Source organism: Macaca thibetana, chromosome 12, assembly GCF_024542745.1.
Source record: "Macaca thibetana thibetana isolate TM-01 chromosome 12, ASM2454274v1, whole genome shotgun sequence".
Taxonomy (NCBI): Eukaryota; Metazoa; Chordata; class Mammalia; order Primates; family Cercopithecidae; genus Macaca; species Macaca thibetana.
This window is the reverse complement of record NC_065589.1, coordinates 45,776,102-45,796,606: the sequence shown is the minus strand read 5'-3', so window position 1 is coordinate 45,796,606 and position 20,505 is coordinate 45,776,102. Positions and strand designations below refer to the sequence as shown.

General features: G+C 40.0%; 1 protein-coding gene across 7 annotated transcripts in view; it reads right to left on the bottom strand.

Moving 5' to 3' along the window:
- ANKRD44 (ankyrin repeat domain 44) overlaps positions 1 to 20,505 on the bottom strand; it is a 346,841-nt gene that overhangs the window by 162,131 nt on the left and 164,205 nt on the right. For all 7 annotated transcript variants that reach the window (XM_050750689.1, XM_050750693.1, XM_050750692.1 and 4 more), the window contains exons 4-5: positions 10,750 to 10,820; positions 316 to 516 (exon numbers count right to left, since the gene is read on the bottom strand). In XM_050750689.1, coding sequence (XP_050606646.1) covers positions 316 to 516; positions 10,750 to 10,820 — 272 coding nt within the window. The remainder of the gene's footprint in view (positions 1 to 315; positions 517 to 10,749; positions 10,821 to 20,505) is intronic.

The window sequence follows — 20,505 nt, the reverse complement described above, 5'->3', positions numbered from 1 at the left end:
CTCACTGCCTGCAGGTGATCTGAGCCAAATTAACATGAAATCTAAAGGCAGGTCAGAGATCTGGAGTTCTGACAAAGTAGAAATATGATGTCAGAGCAGGAACTGTGTCATGTGTGTCAGAGGAAAAGACTGAAGTGACAGCCTACTTTTTCAATTCATTGTGGCTCTAAAGTTGAGAATGATATAGATGCTGAAGGTTTGGTGTACAAATGTTTTCATCACATTCTTTAAAATCTCAGCAAGAAGATCAGTTTCCACTTGTGGCTGAAAGTGCCTGGAGGGAGCGTTCCAATTCTGAATGATAAAAATACCCACCTCCACGTGGCCGTTCAAAGCTGCATGGTGCAAGGCTGTGCGCCCCCCTCGGTCGGAGACATTGACACTGCTCAGCAGGGGAATGATCACTTCTGCACATTTGACAGCCTTGTTGGCTGCTGCCACATGAAGAGGGGTCTGCCAGTTCTTGTCCCTTGCATTGACATCAGCTGAGTGCTTAATCAAAACCTGTACTGCTTCCTACAACAAAAGCAGAGTTTGCAGAGGTCACTGACAGACGTTCAATCAATACTTAGTGCCGTAAGATGCTTTACCAAACCCTGGAACTATGGAGACAAAGGCCACCTGACCTTACAGGCTGGCTCCAGACAAGCCAGGTAATATCTGATAAAGATCAAAAGAGTGGCATAGATGAAGACAGAATCACTTTACCTCTCTTTGTCAAGCCAAGAGCCCTGGTACAACTCTAAAATCAAATAAACCTTCTAAGTATATGATGATGTCCTTACAATGTAGAAGGCACTCTTAGGCCAAATGAGAACACTGCGTGCGAGTGTGCATGCCAGGGTAAAATATCCATAGACAAAAAGGCCTCAGACCTTCTTGGGTCAGTTTATAAATCTTTGGTTCTCTCTGCCAACATCTTAACCCTCAGCCTCGTGTGATCAACAAGTAGTCAAGATGGAAAGTAACATCTCTGTTACCATCTCAACTTAAAGCTATGAGTTGTTTCCATCTTTTCCCAATCTTTTCCATGTTAGAATGTGTCACTTCTTTTGCCATTGTTGAGTTCCTTCACCTACATTGGACCTCCCATGTTTTTTCTTCTATTGGCCCAGTCAGCTCCCTAGCCTGTTGGTCTATGACTTTCAACTATGGTATGCAATGGAGTCATCCATGCAGCTCTTAAAAACACAGAAGCCAAGCATGGGCAACATAACAAAACCCTGTCTAAAAAAAAACAAAAACCAACAAACATATATACAGGTGCAAAAATAATTGCATTAGTTTTAATGGCAAAAACCACAATTACTTTTGCACCAACCAGGAGTGGTGTTGCAGACCTCTAAGTCCTAGCTACTCAGGAGGCTGAGGTGGGAGGATCACTTGAGCTCAGCAGTTCACAGTGAGCTGTGATCACGACACTGCACTCCAGCCTGGGCAACAGAGCAAGACCCTGTCTCAAAAAAAAAAAAAATACAGTAGTTTAAAATTATTATGGAATTAAATTCACAGACGTATGGAATATTAGAAATGGAGAAGGCCCTAGGGTTCATCTGGGCTGACCCCTTCATTTCATAGGCAGCTTTATTTTATAGGTAAGATGACGGAAGTCCAGGGCAATGACCTGTCAGCCTGGCTGACTTACGGGCTCATGCATTTTCTAACAGGCCATTTTCTACTAGGCTTACTTGGTGAGTAGTCTCAGTCAAGCATCCTGACATAAATAGATTCAACAGTTAATTCTATTTAGTTATTTACATTTTTAAATCCTAAAGTTTTAGTCTGCTACACTGGCTTAATACATATAATAGAAATTTAATATAATATTTTGGCAAAAACAAAACTTTGATTAAAAACAGATAATTACCTTTTATAAAACTGCATTTCTCTTTTAAAAGTTTTAAGCTTGGAAGCTCTTTAACTTGGTTTTACAAGGGAGTAATTTGATGGCTATTTAGGGAATTAATTTTTTTAAATTAAAGAAGTCTGCCTTCTCCTGTATCACATATTGGCTAAAAATTAATACCCAGGAGCTCACTCTGGCAGAAATATACATGGTAAAAAAGAAACTAATATGGGGAGGAGGGAAGCTGAACACTTTCTGAATCAAGAAAATATTCTTTTTTTCTGTTAAAGGTTTTTGTTTTTTTTTTCCAACTTTTAAGTTCCGGGGTACATGTGCAGAATATGCAGGTTATATAGGTAAACATGTGCCATGGTGGGTTGCTGCACAGATCAACCCATTACCTAGGTATTAAGCCCAGCATCTGTTAGCTATTCTTCCTGGTGCTCTCCCTCCCTTCTCCCCACTGGCAGGCCCCATTGTGTGTCATTCCTTCTCATGTGTCCCTCTGTTCTCATCGTTCAGCTCCCACTTGTAAGTGAGGACGTGCAGTGTTTGGTTTTCTGTTCCTGTGTGAGTTTGCTGAGGATAATGGCTTCCAGCGCCATTTGTGTCCCTGGAAAGGATATGATATTGTTTCTTTTTATGGCTGCATAGTATTCCATGGTGTATATGTACCACATTTTCTTTATCCAGTCTATCACTGATGGACATGTGAGTTGATTCTACGTCTTTGCTATTGTGAATAGTGCTGCAATGAACATAAATGTGCATGTATCTTTATAATAGAATGATTTATAATTGGATTGCTGGGTCAAATGCTATTTCTGCTTCTAGATCTTTAAGAAGTCGCCACACTGTCTTCCACAATGGTTGAACTAATTTATTCCTACCAACAGTACAAAAGCTTTCCTTTTCTCTGCAACCTCACCAGCATCTCGTTTCTTGACTTTCTAATAATCTCCATACTGACTGGTGTGAGATGGTATCTCACTGTGGTTTCGATTTGCATTTCTCTACTGATCAGTGATGTCGAGCTTTTTTTCATGTTTGTTGGCTACATGAATGTCTTCTTTTGAGAAGTGTCTGTTCACGTACTTTGCCCACTTTTTAATGGGGTTGTTTATTTCTTGGTAAATTTGTTAAAGTTCCTTTTAGACTCTGGATATTAGACCTTTGTCAGATAGACAGACTGCAAAAATTTTCCCCCATTCTGTAGGTTGCCTGTTCACTTTGATGACAGTTTCTTTTGCTGTTCAGAAGCTCTTTAGTTTAATTAGATCTCATTTGTCAATTTTTGCTTTTGTTGCAATTGCTTTTGGTGTTTTCATCATGAAATCTTTGCCCATGCCTTTGTCCTGAATGGTACTGCCTAGATTTTATTCTAGAGTTTTTATAGCTTTGAGTTTTACATTTAAGTCTTTACTCCAGCAAGAAAAGCTTCTTTAACAGTGCTTTTCAAACTATCTGTGGTAAAGAACTAGTTTTTTAAAAAGTTATTTCAAATCTATCACTTTTGAGCCAATACTTTTATAAAATACAATTAAAAATCAGTAGAATAATAAAATGAAATAAAAACAAGATAAAAACTATAAATGTAATTATTTTATTGTTAAAGTTAATGGGCATGAAATTATCAAATTGCTCTAAAAGTTTCTGACCACCTATTCTTTTCACAACAGATAAGATAAAAGCTCACAGGCCAGCTCCAGTGTGTAGGCACACTGTGAATCATCACGCTCCTTCAAAGCCTGTGTTTGTTTGTTTGTTTGTTTTGAGACAGAGTCTCGCTTTTTCGCCCAGGCTGGAGTACAGTGGTGCCAACCTAGCTCACTGCGACTTCTGCCTCCCAGGTGCAAGTGATTCTCCTGCCTCAGCCTCCTGAGTAACTGGGTTATAGGCATGTGCCACCACGTCCAGCTAATTTTTTTGTATTTTTAGTAGAGATAAGGTTTCACCATGTTGGCCAGGCTGGTCTTGAACTCCTGACCTCAAGTGATCCACCTGCCTCAGCCTCCCAAAGTGCTGGGGTTACAGGCGTGAGCCACCGCGCCTGGCCCTTTCTTTCTTTCTTAATGAACAAACACCTGTGAAGATTCTGGTATTTCCCCCAAATGGAGGCATCAGCCCAGTTAACATTCTGTTTTAGGACTGTAGGCCTTGTTGGATGACATCCTGTAGCAGGCCATCCTATACAAGATGCAGAAATAATAGAAAGGAGGGGCTGTCATGGGATATCATATGGGAGGTAACTGGACATGACATTTGCAGTCAGTCAATTTCTACTTTTTACGACTCTTTTTATTTAACAAAAGGCCACTTCAACCTTGAAATAAGAAGTAGAAACATACACTGTGGCACATGGAAAAGATGAGAATAGGAGGCATGTGTCTTAGAAACTATCATCCTTAATATTTGTTTCTTTACTCTCAAATGTGCATTGCATTTCAGTGGTCATAAATTACTCATGGAAAATAACTGTTTATGACTACACATAGTCCCTGCAGCCATAAGCAATGTCAAGTTTTATAAATTACAAGTTGCTTTAGATAAGGGTCTAAATGTTATACAACTGTCTGTACTCTCCACAAAGCCTGGCAGGTGCTTTGCACATAGTATATATTCAGTAACTTTGGGTAGAACAAATATATTGCTGTAATCATCAGCAAAGTCTATAAGTAATAATCTGTAAGTGTTAACAGTACATTACTGTGGGCTGATGTCCCTAAGGCTGCACTTAAGTCCTGAAGGCTTTTGCTATATTACTATAATCATTTGAGGCTTTTATCTTATGTCAATTGTAGCAATTTCATATTCTGTAAGAATTGTATAAATTGATATCCAACCAATTTGCTTAATTAATGGTATTGTTCCTCTAAACGTACCAAAATACCAAGCACCAAAAAGACTCACCCATTATTTTAACTATTACTACAGCACAATTATTCTAAGAACTAGGAGTGCAAAAGCAGTTCGCTGGAGACTTTGGGATATGAAAGAATTCTAAACGAACTATTTAAGAAGTGCTAACTTTAACCATTAGGAAAGGCAGGCACTAAAGTATGACCAGTGTTTAATCTCAGGTCTCAGAGTGTGACTTGTAGACGACATGTATCAGAATCTTCCTTTGAAAAGGCAAATTTCTGGGCCTAACCATAGGCTTCATTCAGAATCACTAGGGGTGAGGTTTTAGAACAGACGGTTTCAACAAACACCCCAGATAATTTAAATGCACTAAAGCTGGGCACCACTCGTCTACATTCTAATAGATCATAAAATGCTTACTTTCTTCCTATTCCAGGTATGACCTATGTTCCATATACGAACAACTTTTTATAATCATGAAGATAATTTAAAGAAAGCAATAACATTCTACTCTTCCATATAATGTTTCCAATTCTCCTGTCTACTAGCATTAAGCCCACAATAATGATCATGTTTTTTAGAGGAAAGGGTAGAACGTAAGTTTTTTAAATTTCGACTATAAAATAAAATGCTTATCCTGCTCAGCTCTGGGAAAGATTTGTATACCAGTTGGGTCTTCTGTCTGCACAGAAGCCAAAAATAGATGTGCTTTATTGGCTAGAACAGGCTCCGTAAGGGTGCTAATGGGAACTGAAGAAAGCAGCACAGAATGGTGGTTAAGTAGGCAGCTTCTCTAGTCACACTTTCCTCCACTTTCTGGCTGTGACATCGACTTCGTTGGCTCCCTACTAACTTTCTGAGATTACATTTCCTAAATTAGTATTGCCAATAGCATCCATCTTGAAGGGTGGATCAGAGGTTAAAAGAGAATAATATACAGAAAGTCCTTAGCATACTGCCTAGCAGACAGTAAGTACTTAATAAATGCTCATAACTACAACACGTACATAGACACAATGTCCTCACTCCTACACTCTAAAGACAAGATACAACCATTGTTAACCTTTCTAACCAAAAGACAGTCTCTAGAATTGAGAAGTGAAAAGTTCAGCAGGTCTCCTCTGATACTCCTCTCAACTAGTTATAGCAGAAAGGGCACCTGGGACGGGCCAGCCACGTCTGCACATAGGCCACAGCAGCCTGCATATCTGGTTATCTCCCCAAATACTGTATACTAAAACTAAAAGCCACACTTTGTACACCCTTTAGGCCCCCTGTAGCACACTTAACAATGCCTTCCACCAAGTGTGCTTCCATAAATGTGTGTTAGACTTTCTGGGTTTGTGTACATTTCATTCCTTTCCCCTTGGGGAAAGTTGCTCTTTTCCAAGAAAGAAAAGCAAGAATAAGCTGAACACAGGAAATAATATGAAATAGGCTTCACAAGAACACTTCAGAATATTCCCACTGGCAGCCCCAAATCTTGCTTATCTTTGTTAGCTGGCACTGTAAAAGATGTTTCTCTAATATTTTAGTAAGGGCCTCTCTTCATTTCTTCACAGCCTAGGGAGTACACAGAAAAAAAAAAAAAAAAAAAGGAGAATGAGTTCAGAGAAGCCCTTAGGGAGCCAATAAGAAGACAGTGCTGTTGGGCTCTAAGCTGTTTCCAACCTGGGAATCCCCAATGTGCCAGACGTGGGGAGCAGGTCGGGGGTAGGAAAGGGTCGTGGGATTGGGTCTAGAAGGGAACACACAAGACAGCCTGGTCAGCATCAAATAAGTCTTCAAGATTTATCTCTAGAGCTCAGTTATATTTTGGGAGATTTTCAAGGGGTGTGATTATGTCTTGATTTACTTTCTTGTCTATGGAAGACATAGTGTCAGGCTTGGATTCATGTTTAATCAATATTATGATCTGGCACCCTTATTGCTATAACATATCAGGAAATGAACTTAGCAATGCACCTTATTTTTCCAGACACAGAAATCTGAACATAAATCTTGCCTGGATGAAAAGAAGACTCCAAAATTTTGACTTACACTGATATCTGTGTTATATGCAATTGTGAAACTAGACTTGATTTTGCAGGTTTCAGTGGTTTAGTTGGCTTTTAATGTACACATTCCCATAAACATGCTTCAACTCTGTTCGCCCTGCATGCATAAACGATTATTACCATCAGCATTCTGATATGGTGTATACCAGTTCTATCTTACCAGTTGTACACAGAAAATTATTATAGCTTAAACTGAAAACCCAGTCTTTAATGAATAACTCAAAAAAACAATTCTTTTCTAACTAGGCAAGATGCTAGAAATACAATGGCAAGCAATAGACATGGCACAAATTTCAAGGAGCTAGAAGATCTTTTTAATTCAAATAGAACAACAATTTATATGGTAGTTTTGTATTGTCCTAAGTTAGCCGAGTTGAACTTCATTTCCCAGAATTCCTTTCCCTGTAGTACTCCCTTTAGGGTTGGCCACAAGAGATATCTGATGAGTTTTGGAAGGCATAAGTGAAACTGCAGCCTGACTGGTATGTTGTTGGGCACCAAGTAGTGTTGCAGCTTGCACACGATGTCACTAACTGGCTGGATCACCATATTGGCAAGGGGTAGTGCCTGGCTTGATGCTGCTTCAGATCCTGCCACATCTCCTTCAGTTTCTCCAATTCTTGGGCCAGGTGCATGCACAACTCCTTCTGCAAGTCACCCATGTCCATGATGTTGGAGGCAGTGTTAGACGGACCTCAGTTCCAGTTTGTCCTTGTTCTCCCCCATTTTACATCCAGTTTTTCCACTGTGGAGTCTGCTGACCTACAGTGACTTCAGGGCCTCACAGAATTCAAGGTGACAGCCTTACATAGACCACAGCAGCCCTACACACTTGTGTAAGATCTAATTCCTATAATAAATATCTTACTCTATCTCTCATGGTGGTTCTGCTTCCCTGGTTGAACCCTGAACCCTGAGAGATCAGTTACCTATATTTTACAAGCAAATAGGCTTTGAGGACAGACAGTATAGAGTTTACAAACTTTTCAATGAAGAAATGGTTTTAAACACATGGCCATGTAGTATCAGTGCTTACCAATCTAAGGAATAGACATGTACCAGCTCTCAGCTGAAACCATATATCCATCTTGATAAGTGCTAACAGTTAAACTCCAAAATACCAGTCCAAACCTTCTCTTTTCTTCCCCTCAAATCTGCTTTCTTTTCCCCAACTATTAGTTAGGAGAGGCATAAAATAATGGCAATAGAACTAAATTCCAAAGAAGAAGGAAATCTGAATTTAGGACTTCCACAGGACAGCAATGTGCTTGGAGTTAAGGTGTCTTCTCCACCGTCAGCTCTCACAATGGTTACAAAGACTCCAATTTTCTTTTCTTTTCCCTTTTTTTTTTTTTTTTTTGAGATGGAGTTTCACTCTTTTTGTCCAGGCTGGAGTGCAATGGTGTGAACTCGGCTCACCACAACCTCCGCCTCCCAGGTTCAAGTGATTCTCCTGCCTCAGCCTCCCGAGTAGCTGGGATTACAGGCATGCACCACCACTCCCAGCTAATTTTGTATTTTTAGCAAAGACTAGGTTTCTCCATGTTGGTCAGGCTGGTCTTGAACTCCTGACCTCATGATCCACCCACCTTGTCCTCCCAAATAGCTGGGATTACAGGCATGAGCCACTGCGCCCAGCCTAGACTCCAATTTTCATAAGAAACTGTCCAACTTGCTGTGACAAGATACTAATCTGAAGACATCATGAGTTCATATATTACCTAATTATTTACAATTCAGGATTTGTTTGCATTTAATTCCTACCTGGCAAGGGATTCTTTTTTTCCTCCCTGCAAACCTACAGAGGCAGCTGGTTACTTGGAGAAGCAACAAATGCCTTTCTCAGATAGGAAGGTCAGTCCATCATTAGGCTGACAGGATTCAAACACACTAAAGATACTTACAGAACGCAGACTGGTTGTTGATGGAAAATGGATGTTTTGAGGATTGAAGTCTTTGAAGCTAGTTGAGCTAACAAAGGCAGAGATCACTTGGGAAAGGTCACAGAGCAATGAAATCATCTTTTTTGTGTCTTTCTTTTCCATTAGATTACATACTTCCTAAGAGCAGAGACCATGGGTCTTAGTTTTCTTTGTAGCTCCATCAGCTACAAAGAAAAGGTGCCTGGCATATAGGAGGTGCATATTGAATTATTTTCCCAACTAAAAAGACCTGGTTCTTGTTAAAGAGGAAACAAATCCATATATATTTTTAAAGAGACACTTAAATTTACTAAATTTACTAAAGACCAAGTGGTCTTAAAAGGCCAGGAAATACTCCTCTATGAAGGGGCTGGTCTCATGAAGCTGGTCATACCCACTCAGTCAGCTCACTACACTCATTTTCCCAAACAAAACAGAAATAAAATGTGGGACCATGAGAAGATTCTGAATTCTCCAGGGTCTGAGCCAGGTAATTTAGGATTATTTACCTCTCTCATTCCATGCAGGATAGTTGGAAAGAGAACACAGTCAACCCCTTTTAAAAACTGCTAATATCACAAAGCACAGCAAGAAAAACGATGACTACTAAGCTGTCACCTACCAAGTATATTTTGAAATTTCTAGATAGTTGCCAAAGAGGAAAAGCTAACACCAACAATGGCCAAAGACACCTGCATCTTCTGTATATTCATTCTCAGCAAGACCTTTTGCTCCTAGGTGTATCTGGAGAACATCACCTTCTCCAGCAGCAGAGGAGAAGCTGCATTTGGTAAACTCAGCTATGGAGGTCAGTCATCCAGCACCAAGTACATAGAAGGTTAGAACCTCTTGTATCCCTGGATGGTGGGCATCTCCTCTGACCAGGCTTCAAGGCTGACATTCACCAGGGTTCCCTGCCACCCCCACCTTCACATTGGTCTTCTCATCCTTTATACTTCCCCTGAGCTACCTGATGCATTTACCACGGTTTGGTGATCATTCTCCCTGTCCCTGAGTGCTAGACTTGTATAAATAATAATAGATAATCTATTAGTCATCTTCACCCAAATTTCCAGCATTCAACAACAAATTATTTCTTGAGTGCCTAGAATGTACGAGGCTTGGGATACATCCAGGAACAAAGCCCAGATCCCTGCCCTCATGGAACTCCTACTCCAAGGACATGTTTGCTGAACTCAGCGTTCTCAAACAGAACCCACCAGCCTCCTGGCCCCTACTCCCCTGCTCTGTGCCTCTTCTGTTAACAGCATCACCATTTACCTACCAGCTTCTTTCCCACCTCACCCCTACTGGGTACTAAATCCTGCCAGGTTGACTTCTAATGAGCTCTCAAATCATGGACTCAGCTTTATGCCCTCATTCCAGCTGCTTCAGACCGCATTTGGTCTTATTGGCCCTCCTCCTTGAGACCCCTCCCCCTCAGCCCATTCACACGCTGCCACCACAAAGGTTCTCTGAAACACAGATCTGAGCATATCACTCCCCTGCTATAACCATTCTCCATTGCTCAAAGGATTCCAAGCCCTCTGCCATCTGGCCCAACCTCCATTATCAGACTTACCTTCTACTACAACCTGAGTTCCAGTTATACCTCACTGAGGCCCCCATTCGCTCACTTCCTTGCCTCAGCCCTCCCTCCTTCTCCTGGCCTGCTAAGTCCTTACTCATTCTTTAAGGACCAGCCTAACTGACATCTCTTCTTGGAAGATTTCCTCTATTCAAGCAGGCAGTTAGTTGCTTTCTCCTGCAAGTCAATGATGATATTATACTGATCTGCTTTCTGCTTTGCCTCCTCCCCAGGCTGAGACTTCACTGAAATTCAGGATCATGCTGTCCGTGTTGAACTACCCCAGACACTCCCCAGCCCCACTCAGCACTATGTCTGGCATGCAGGAGATGCTCAAACAAACAGCTGTTCATTTTGGGTAACCCTCTTACATTAGAGGTAAAAGCCTTTTGCTTACCAGTAAGGATTCTTAATTCACTAGCAAGAATTTTTCTAGGCACAGTAGGTATTAGATTAAATTTGGTAATCACTCACTTCGCTTCTGGAAGCAACAGCCCGGTGCAGTGGAGTCAGCCACATGTTGTCCTTGGCATTTACACGAGCTCCTGGAACCAAATAGCACAAGTTAGAGGCATAATGGAGTCAAGGGAAGCCCTGCTGACGTTAAGTCAAATACTGTATCTTGCTCACATTTGCCTGACATAACTACCACCTCTTCTTTTCTTTGTATTAGTCATGTTCTGACAAGATTTGATCAAGGCTGAGGGGACCAGCAGAAATCTGCTTTATCTAAAAATCTGGGACTAGCCAGATATGTTGGTAAAAAAGAAGCCAGTTTCCATGAGGCTTTTGGATAGATATGATATCAGGCCTATAAATTGCTCACTACTTTCTCAAACTATGGGGTAGGCAGACAGGCTCAAGCATGAGCCAAAACCAGCTCACATTCAGAATTATGAGTGCCCATGCTCAGCTCTATGAAGTCATGCCATCATCATGGAACAGAAGCTCCCTGCAAATGAATTCACAGGAAGCAGAGTTCACCCACCTTCCATGACACCCTTGCCATTCTCCATGAGCACCAGCCCACCAAGTCTATGTCTGAACAGCAAAGATATCTGATATAAGCTTCCTTTTAGGGGGCTCAGGGTTTTGACTAGTCTTCTGGTCAGACTTGGGATGTTTTATAAAAGGGCTACAAAAAGGGAGGAGGAGAAAATATGTATGACATCTTTGAAGAAGCAATAAGTCAATTCTAGCCTTAGGATGATGAGGAAGGAAGCTCCTGAGGACAGAGAATGGAGAAACAAATCAAAGAAACTAGAAAGTAAGGCAGAGAAAAGGAAACACAGAGGTGGCCCCTCAGGACAAGGGCTGAGAAAGTAAGTCAAGGGGAAGCAGAAGCTGACTAATCTCCAAGAGGCTAAGGCCAGCTGATAGCTGGAAAATAGAAACTTTTTTAAAAGGCAGTGGACTTTCATGCATAAACGTGAGTTACAAGTTTAGTTTAAGGCACTGGCTAAAAGTAAATAAAAATCAAAGAACTTATACTATTCTTTTCTTTAACTGAAGAAGAACAAATGCCATCAACAGCATTAATCGTAGAAAACAAGAACATAATCCCTAAAAGACAGCTAGAATGCCTCCCCTCCAACCTCCATTTTGATGTCACTGGTTTCAGATGGGGTCAGGTACAAGGGTTATCACACTATGCTGTCAAGGTTGAGAGCCACTGATGAATTGTTGCTTAATTTATCCAGGTTAAAATTATTTAAATCCTAATTCCACTAACACCAGCTTGCCTGAAGGAGTTCAAACTCCTTACGTCAGTAAGGCCCACAGTAAAATCAGTTTGGGTGTGCAAAAATCAATAGGCATCTCTGGCCTCAGTAACAGGAAGCTGTGGGCTAAATGCTCTGGCATGAAATGAATGCGGTTTTGGAAGGACAGTGGGATTCATGGTCGGAGATGTAGATTAAGTTCTGATTTCAGCACCTGCTGGCCCAATGACCAAGAGTCACTAATCTGCACAATGAGGCTAACAACAACAGTATTAACACTTCTCTACCCATTTCACCAGGTGCTAAGGAGAATTAAGTGAATAGGAAAGTGCTTTGTAAATTGCAAGGCACTAGAAAAACATCAGCTGTTCTTATTTCCAAATCACCTCTAATGTCTCATTCACCTCTAAATCTATGATTCAGATTTTCAAAGGAAGTGAAAGGCATGATCCTTGCCCTACAAAGGAAGAAGTCAAATAGGAAATTTAAGAACACAACCATCACCTAAAGACTGTACAAATACATGTCTTTTTAAGACATGTATTTTTAAGAGCAAGAGAACTCAAGTGCTAGAGAATGCTAGGGAGAAGAAAATCCAGATGTGATTAAGAACAGCAAAATTGGTTAATTTTAAAACAAAATTACCACTACCAAAACCAAAGTTTAGATTTCTTCTTCTAAATATTAGTTTCAACACAGTGTCAGGTGATAGTCACAAAGTCTACCTTTCTGGTTTAGAAACACAGCATTTAACCCTTCAGATCTTCCAACACTCTGGATTCCAACCTTTTAAAATTACCTGCCTTTTGGTCAGGACTTTTCTTGCATCATAAATAAATATATTTATGACCACATTGTGTGGTAGATTTGACCACACTGTGTTTCTGTCTAGTAAGCTGAGTGCACATTTATTTCTTATTTTGGGGCTGTTTCTTTGGCACCCATGTCACAAACATCTCTCAGACCTTATGCGTCCTAGAGAGCTGGAATTATTTTTATTATGGTCTTTGGCAGAGGAAATTTTGTGCTTTAAATTTTTTGTAAATTCAAAAAATGATTGCAAGAAGAAACCCAAATGTGAAGACACATATGGAAAGGTACTTCTCAAAATTCGTTAGGGAGAAGCAAATGAAAGCAGCATTAGCATACCATTTCACATCCATTAAATTGGTAAAAATAATAAAGTGCGACAAGGCCAAGATTTAGCAAGGGTATGGAGCAACAGGAAAACTTAACATACAGTTGGGAAGAGTATGAATTGGTACAACCTCCTTTGGGACACAATGTGGCATTACCTAGTAAAGCTGATGACATGCATGCCCAACCACCTAGCAATTCCACCCCAATCATATACCCTAGAGAAACTCTCATACATGTACATGAATGTTCACTGCAACATGTTGATGACAACAAGAAATTGGAATCCTAAATGTCAATTAAGAGGAAAATGGATAAAGACATTGTGGTACATCTGTACAATGGAATTCTACACTGTCATGGAAAGGAGCAGACTGACGTTCTATATATGTAAACAGATGTACTTTTAAAATCATAACACCGAATGAACAAATCAAGCTGCAGAATTATACCTATGGCATAACACCAGTTGTATGTCTATATGTTGTTTATGGATGCATAGACACAAAAGTTTAAAATATGGCTAAGGAGTATAAATACTAATTCTGGATAGTGGTTGTGTCTAGGGAAAGAGGGATGTGAAAAGAATGAAGTAAGAGTACCCATACAGCTGCAACTGTGTTTTCAATGTTTTATTTCCTTAAATATATATATCATATATATATATACACATAAATATATATAATACAAATATGGCAAAATATTAAGAGTTCTTAAAACTTAGTGGAAGGTATAGGGATATTCACTATATTATTCTCCATAGTTTTCTGTATGTTTGAAATATTTTCTACAAAATATTTTTAAGAAAGCTAGTGCATTTGAAGTTTTATGTTTCTCAATGAAAATAATGGGGGAGGGGGAACTAAGCTGCTTTTGTGTGTGTGAAATGGAGTCTTGCTCTGTCACCCAGGCTGGAGTGCAGTGGTGCGATCTCGGCTCACTGCAACCTCCGCCTCCCCAGTTCAAGCGATTCTCCCACCTCAGCCTCCCAAGTAGGTGGGATTACAGGTACCTGCCACCATGCCCCGCTAATTTTTTAATTTTTTAGTACAGACAGGGTTTTGCCATTTTGGCCAGGGTAGTCTTGAACTCCTGACCTCAGGTGATCTGCCTGCCTTGGGTGCAAGTATTTGTCTAGGATAAATAATTTAAAATGGACTTTATGTGTCATAGATAATACACACTTTCGGTTTCAAAAGGTCATGTAAAGCCTCTAAAGTGTGCCAGTTTACACCCTCGGAATGTATGAGATTGCTTAGTTTCCCCACATCCTCATCAACACTTGATATTATCAGACATTAAAATATATTTTTTTAAATTTTTTAGAGACAGGGTCTCACTCTGCCACTCAGGCTGGAGTGTAGTGGCATTATCATAGCTCACTGCAGCCTTAAGACTCCTGGGCTCAAGCAATCCTCCTGCCTCAGCCTCCAGAGTAGCTACGACTGCAGGCACATACCACCATGCCCAGCTAATTTTTTAAATTTTTTTGTAGAGATGAGGTCTTTCTTTGTTTCCCAGGCTGGTCTCAAACTTCTGCCCTCAAGTGATCCTCCTACTTCAGCCTCCTAATGTGCTGAGATTACAGGTGTGAGCCACCAGGCCCAGTCAGACATTTTAAATATTGCAAATCTGAGTCAATAATACTGTATCATGCACTTAAACATTTGTTAAGAGGATAGATCTCATGTTAAGTGTTCTTACCACACACACTTCCCAAAAAACTCCAAAATAACAAGAACAAAGGGGCACAAGGAAACTTTTGGAGGTGACAGAGATGTCTATTACCTTGATTGTGGTGATAATTTCATGGGTATTTGCATATGTCCAAACTCATCAAGTTGTAGATATTAAATATACGCAGCTTATTGTATTTCAATTATACTTCAATAAAGCCGCTTTAAAAATAAATAGGCCGAGCGTGGTGGCTCATGCCTATAATCCCAGCACTTTTGGGAGGCTGAGGTGGATGGAACACCTGAGGTCAGGAGTTCGAGACCAACCTGGTCAACTGGTGAAACCCTGTCTCTACTAAAGATACAAAAATTAGCCTGGCGTGGTGGCACACACCTGTAATCCCAGCTACTCAAAAGGCTGAGGCAGAAGAATCGCTTGAACCTGGGAGGTGGAAGTTGCAGTGAGCCGAGATCACACCACTGCGCTCCAGCCTGGGCAACAGAGCAAGACTCTGTCTCAAATACATACATACATACATACATACATACAAATCTGATTTTAAAAAGAGCATCTTTTTTTTTAGTTTCTGGTCTAACAATAAGGTTAGACATCTTCTAATATGTTTGATTACTAGCCATTTGTAATTCATTTTCTGAGAATTACTTGTTCATATTCTTTATATATTTCTCCCATTTTTCCGTTATTTTTCTTATTTATATTTATATCCTTTTATCATTATTATTATTATACTGCATCCTGAAAATTTTTAGTTTTATGCAGATCCAAATTTGGCTTTCAATATTAAAAATCTCTCAAGGAGAAAAATGATACCACGCAGGCTGAACCTCATACGGTGACACACACCTGGACTGTAACGACACCAGCATTGTTAGCGTGTCGCTTCAGAGTCCCTTGAGAAATTTCAAGGTGATTAGAAATGTAGGCAATGGCTTCTTTCAGTCAATGATTAAGTCCTCCATTCCTCCACTTCTCCTTCTCATGGCGGTTGAATAGGCAGCTGCCAGGAAAACCTCCTTTCCCCCATAACAAAAATTATTATAACAAAAGCGGAGTTATCTGAATGGAGACCCAAGAAGCATTTCATCAGTGTCATTTCTTGCTGCCGGCTTCCTCATCCTCTTCCTCTGAACACGTTCAAGAGTCTTGTTTACATGTCAGAGGGAGATGTCAGATGGTTTTGGCTATGAATTGAATATTTATAGCTGATTTTTTTCTAAAGGAAGCTTCACATTATTTACCTGCCTGTCAGGCACCATTGTGCACCGAAGGACACAGTCTGCATGTCTAATGATTTAAAGGCAAATGCTTTTTTACCCAAGGACATGTTAAAGCTTAAACATGAAAATAAGCGCTAGGGTATACTGATTCTTTAGAAACAAAGGCCCAATCCATCAGACATGATCTGTAATTATAAACTAAGGATGTTCTTCATCTTATCCCTATTACCTCTTAATTTTATTTTCATAGAGATCAGGGGTAAAGTAAACTCTGGGCATCTTTTCCAGAGGCAATATTTCTGTTCTGTAAGCCATGTCGTCTAGGAAGAAGTAGAATAAAGAAAACAGAAGTGGTGTGATAAGGGTGGACTGAGTGTGACTGAAAAATCTCACAAGCCAAAGAGAATAATTTCTTCCTAAGCTTAACTTATCCAAAGTTTGGCTTTTAATTGTTGAAGTAAACATGAAAGGTTATAAAAATATGATTATAATATAATGAAATCAACTTGCTATTGATTTTTTTTTTAACAAACCAAATCATACAGTACAGGAGTGCTTCAAAACAATTACCTTAGAAGAGGGTATGATAATTCCATGAACGTGGCAATTGCTGAAAACATTTAACAAACTCTCCTTGGAGTTGCCTTTATGGCCAATTTGCACACCCATCAGAAAATGGCTTATTACTTTATAATTGCACCACATTCGTAGGCCAAAATCAGCATTGCCTGGTTTAATCGCCCCTCTTTCACCAGATAAAAAATATCAAATTCATCCTCAAAGGATGAATATTTGTTATGCATAAGGAATAAAAAGAATGATGTGCCCCCAGCCCTGGAAATAATTTGCATTGAGAGTAATAAGCACGTTTTGAAAATGTATAGGAAATAATTTTGCAGGACTACCACTTGTTGGGTTGCATAAATTCTATGGCCAGATGTGGTGGCTCATGCCTGTAATCCCAGCACTTCAAGAGGCCAAGATGGGAGGATCACTTGAGGCCAGGAGTTCGAGACCAGTCTGAACAACCTAGCAAGATCCCATCTTAAAAAAAAGTAAATTAAATTAAAACTTAAAAATAAATTCTAATAAATTTTACTTAGTAGTTATGCCTCACAAACACTCCCGTATTAGAGAGTACTTCCAGTTTTCTTCTTTCAACCCAGAACCCTATAATCCTTACTTGTCCTCAGAGTTTTCTCTGCAGGATCTTTTTTTTTTTTTTTTTTTTTTTTGAGATGGAGTCTTACTTTGTCACCCAGGCTGGAGCACAGTGGTGCAATCTCAGCTCACTGCAACCTCCACCTATAAGGCTCAAGCGATTCTCCTGCCTCAGCCTCCTGAGTAGCTGGGATTACAGGCACCTACCACCATGTTCAGCTACTTTTTTAAATTTTAGTAGAGATAGGTTTCATGGCCAGGCTGGTCTTGAACTCCTGACCTCAAGTGATCATCCCACCTCAGCTTCCCAAAGTGCTGGGATTACAGGCTTGAGCCATCACACCCAGCCTTTGTAAGATATTTCTACTGTGGTCCTTTTTCTGTGTACTCTGCTTCCTATATCCCAACCCCAGTATCTTAACTCTCAGCCACTGATTGGTTCTCACTGATCTCTCTGACTTAATCCAGATTCGGCCAGTTCCCAATCAGACACTAGAGTCAGGAGGGAAATAAAGCCACACTTTGAACTGGGAGTTGTAAGAAAGTGAAATTTGCAAGGCCTGAATTCTTCCCCAAGACCTTGTCTTCCCCGTCTGCTCAGAGGTATTCAGGGTTCCATCCACCTGGCTAACAGGAGATAATGCCAGCAGGAATTTAGCAAGCTTGGGTTACACCATGCTCTGTAGGTTAATACAACAATGGAGAACACAGCTGTAATGGGCTGTTCTGGCAAGGCCAAATTATTTGTCCAACAAGGGAATCATTAGCACCTCATTCATTATTAAATTGGGAAACAGTTTGGTTGGATTCCCTAAAGGGTCAGCTGCCAGATACAAGCTCCGAGATAAAATCATCGTGCTCTTGCAATATTAGGAACTTAATATATAAACTGAGTAAAGGACCTTTCAGGGAAAATAAAAGCCATGTGAATTCCAAGAGTTTGCCTCAGCTTCCACAAGTAAATAAAATTGCTAAAAAGGGAAAACTTTCCCAATGCTCCTCATGTCCTAAGTCTTCCTAATTTGATGAGAGGGAGGAGGAAATTTTCCATAGCACATTGAACCGAAATTATGCTAAAGACATTAAGAGCTCAGAAATTCCAAGACCAAACAAGTGAATAGATTAATATATATGCAACAGCTTTTCCCAGTTCTACTAAATCAGCCAGAGTTGAAGAGAGGCTCGTGGATTCCATGCCCATGTGAAGGTGATGTGAAACCATGTTTGTCAAACAATCACTGGCCCCAGATACGTGAAAGAAAGAGATTGGGTTGACTTCATGCTGAGAATTAAAATCTTCCCTTTCAGATGCAGAAACAACAACAACACAAAGTTGGCATGTAAGACAAAGTTCTGAATTTGTACATTCATGAAACATTCCTCTGAGACTCTGAGAGGTCTATTAATACAATATTTAAGAGGTGGGTAGGCTGGGCATGGTGGCTCATGCCTGTAATCCCAGCACTTTGGGAGGCCAAGGCAGGCAGATCACGAGGTCAGGAGACTGAGACTATCCTGGCTAACATGATGAAACCCCGTCTCTACTAAAAATACAAACAATTAGCCAGGCGTGGTGGCACACGCCTGTGGTCCCAGCTACTTGGAAGGCTGAGGCAGAATCACTTGAAACCAGGAGGCAGAGGTTGCAGTGAGCCGAGATCACGCCACTGCACTCCAGCCTGGGTTACAGAGCAAGACTCTGTCTCAAAAATAAATAAATTAATAAAATAAAATAAAAAAGAGGTGGGTATAGCTGATGGGGATCATTAGATGTTATACCACAAAGTTCTTTATTTTATACCTCCACTGATTCTGCCTACAATTTCCCCTGGGGCCAAATTGCAACTGCCAGGGCAACCAGCCAGGTGTGCACTGGCCCTTAGTGTGTGCCAACACCAAACAATACACGTTTGTTTGGAACATGGTCCTAGGGCATCTTTAGATTTGTTGGAAGAAAGGCCTGCTCTCAAAAGCACAAGAAATGCCATGTGAAATCTAACCTAAGCTCCATGTGACCATCAGGAGCGCGGGGCACACATGTTTTGAGGCACAGAACACTTGTTTCCTGGGGAAACCCACCTCAAGAACATGAACACAACAAAATAAGGGCCATGTTGCTTATGCATCACAGCACAATTCTTGTTTCTTGTCCACAGCGTTCACCACATCTGCTTGAATGCATGTCTCAGCTCCTACCTCTGCAGAGCTTACTTTAGGATGCCACAGTTCCCCTTTACTGGCGAAACCTTACTAGAGGCCTTTTGACTAGTCCGTAGGCAGAGGCACTTCCTCTAGATGTTAATCTCCCAAACATAAAGGAGGAGGAAGAAAGACAGCCTGTCTGTGAATAATCTACAGTGAGACATCTGCACATGCTCAATTCATTCCAGGATTTGTCTAGTAAACACTCAAGGGAGAAAGCACATAATGGTTTTGGAAACCTGTTTGGTGAGATATACTGAGCATATAGATTTCCAAAAATGAAACCACTGGCATTTTTAAATCTGATGAAATATTTAAAATACATTGAAAAATAAAGACAACAGTTATCACAAAGACCAGTATAAACACAAATCAGATTTAAATGTTTGCCATACTCCCTTCCAATATTTTAAACATAAAATATTTTACAGAGAGTTGTATTAGTTCTTTTATAGCCTTCCCTGAAGACATTTTTTACTCAACCTGCCTACTTAGAGGTAACCACTATCCAGAAATCAATATGGTCCCTTGCCTTCCATGTTTTTATGCTTTCATTACATAGTCATAGTCATGTACCCATAAATATAACAGCATTGTTTTGTAGCCCAACTTAAATATATGTAAATATACAAACACATTTAATTGGCATATAAATCTAGGGTGTGCATATATATATGGCATATATACAGTGTGCATATATTATAGCATATATAGTGTATACATGCTATACATAGTGTTTATATAGCATGTATATATATAGCATAGTGTATACATGCTATACATAGTGCTTATGTAGCATGTTTATGTAGTGTGTATATATATTCACTATACATAGTGTGTATAGGTGTATGTTCATGTAGACTTCAAACTAGTTTTATTTCCTTTTTTATAATTAAAAAAATCAAAATATATCCTAATGTACTGAATTCATCTATAACACTGGGCCGGACTAGACAGCCAGGAAACAGACTTTCAAAGCAAGATAAAAATGTTACTGGATAAGTCACTTTTCAATAAGAACAACTTCTTGCATTTTTCTTTGTGTAAAGATAAAATCGCTTATCAAACAAACTTCCATGAACATAACAAAGGAA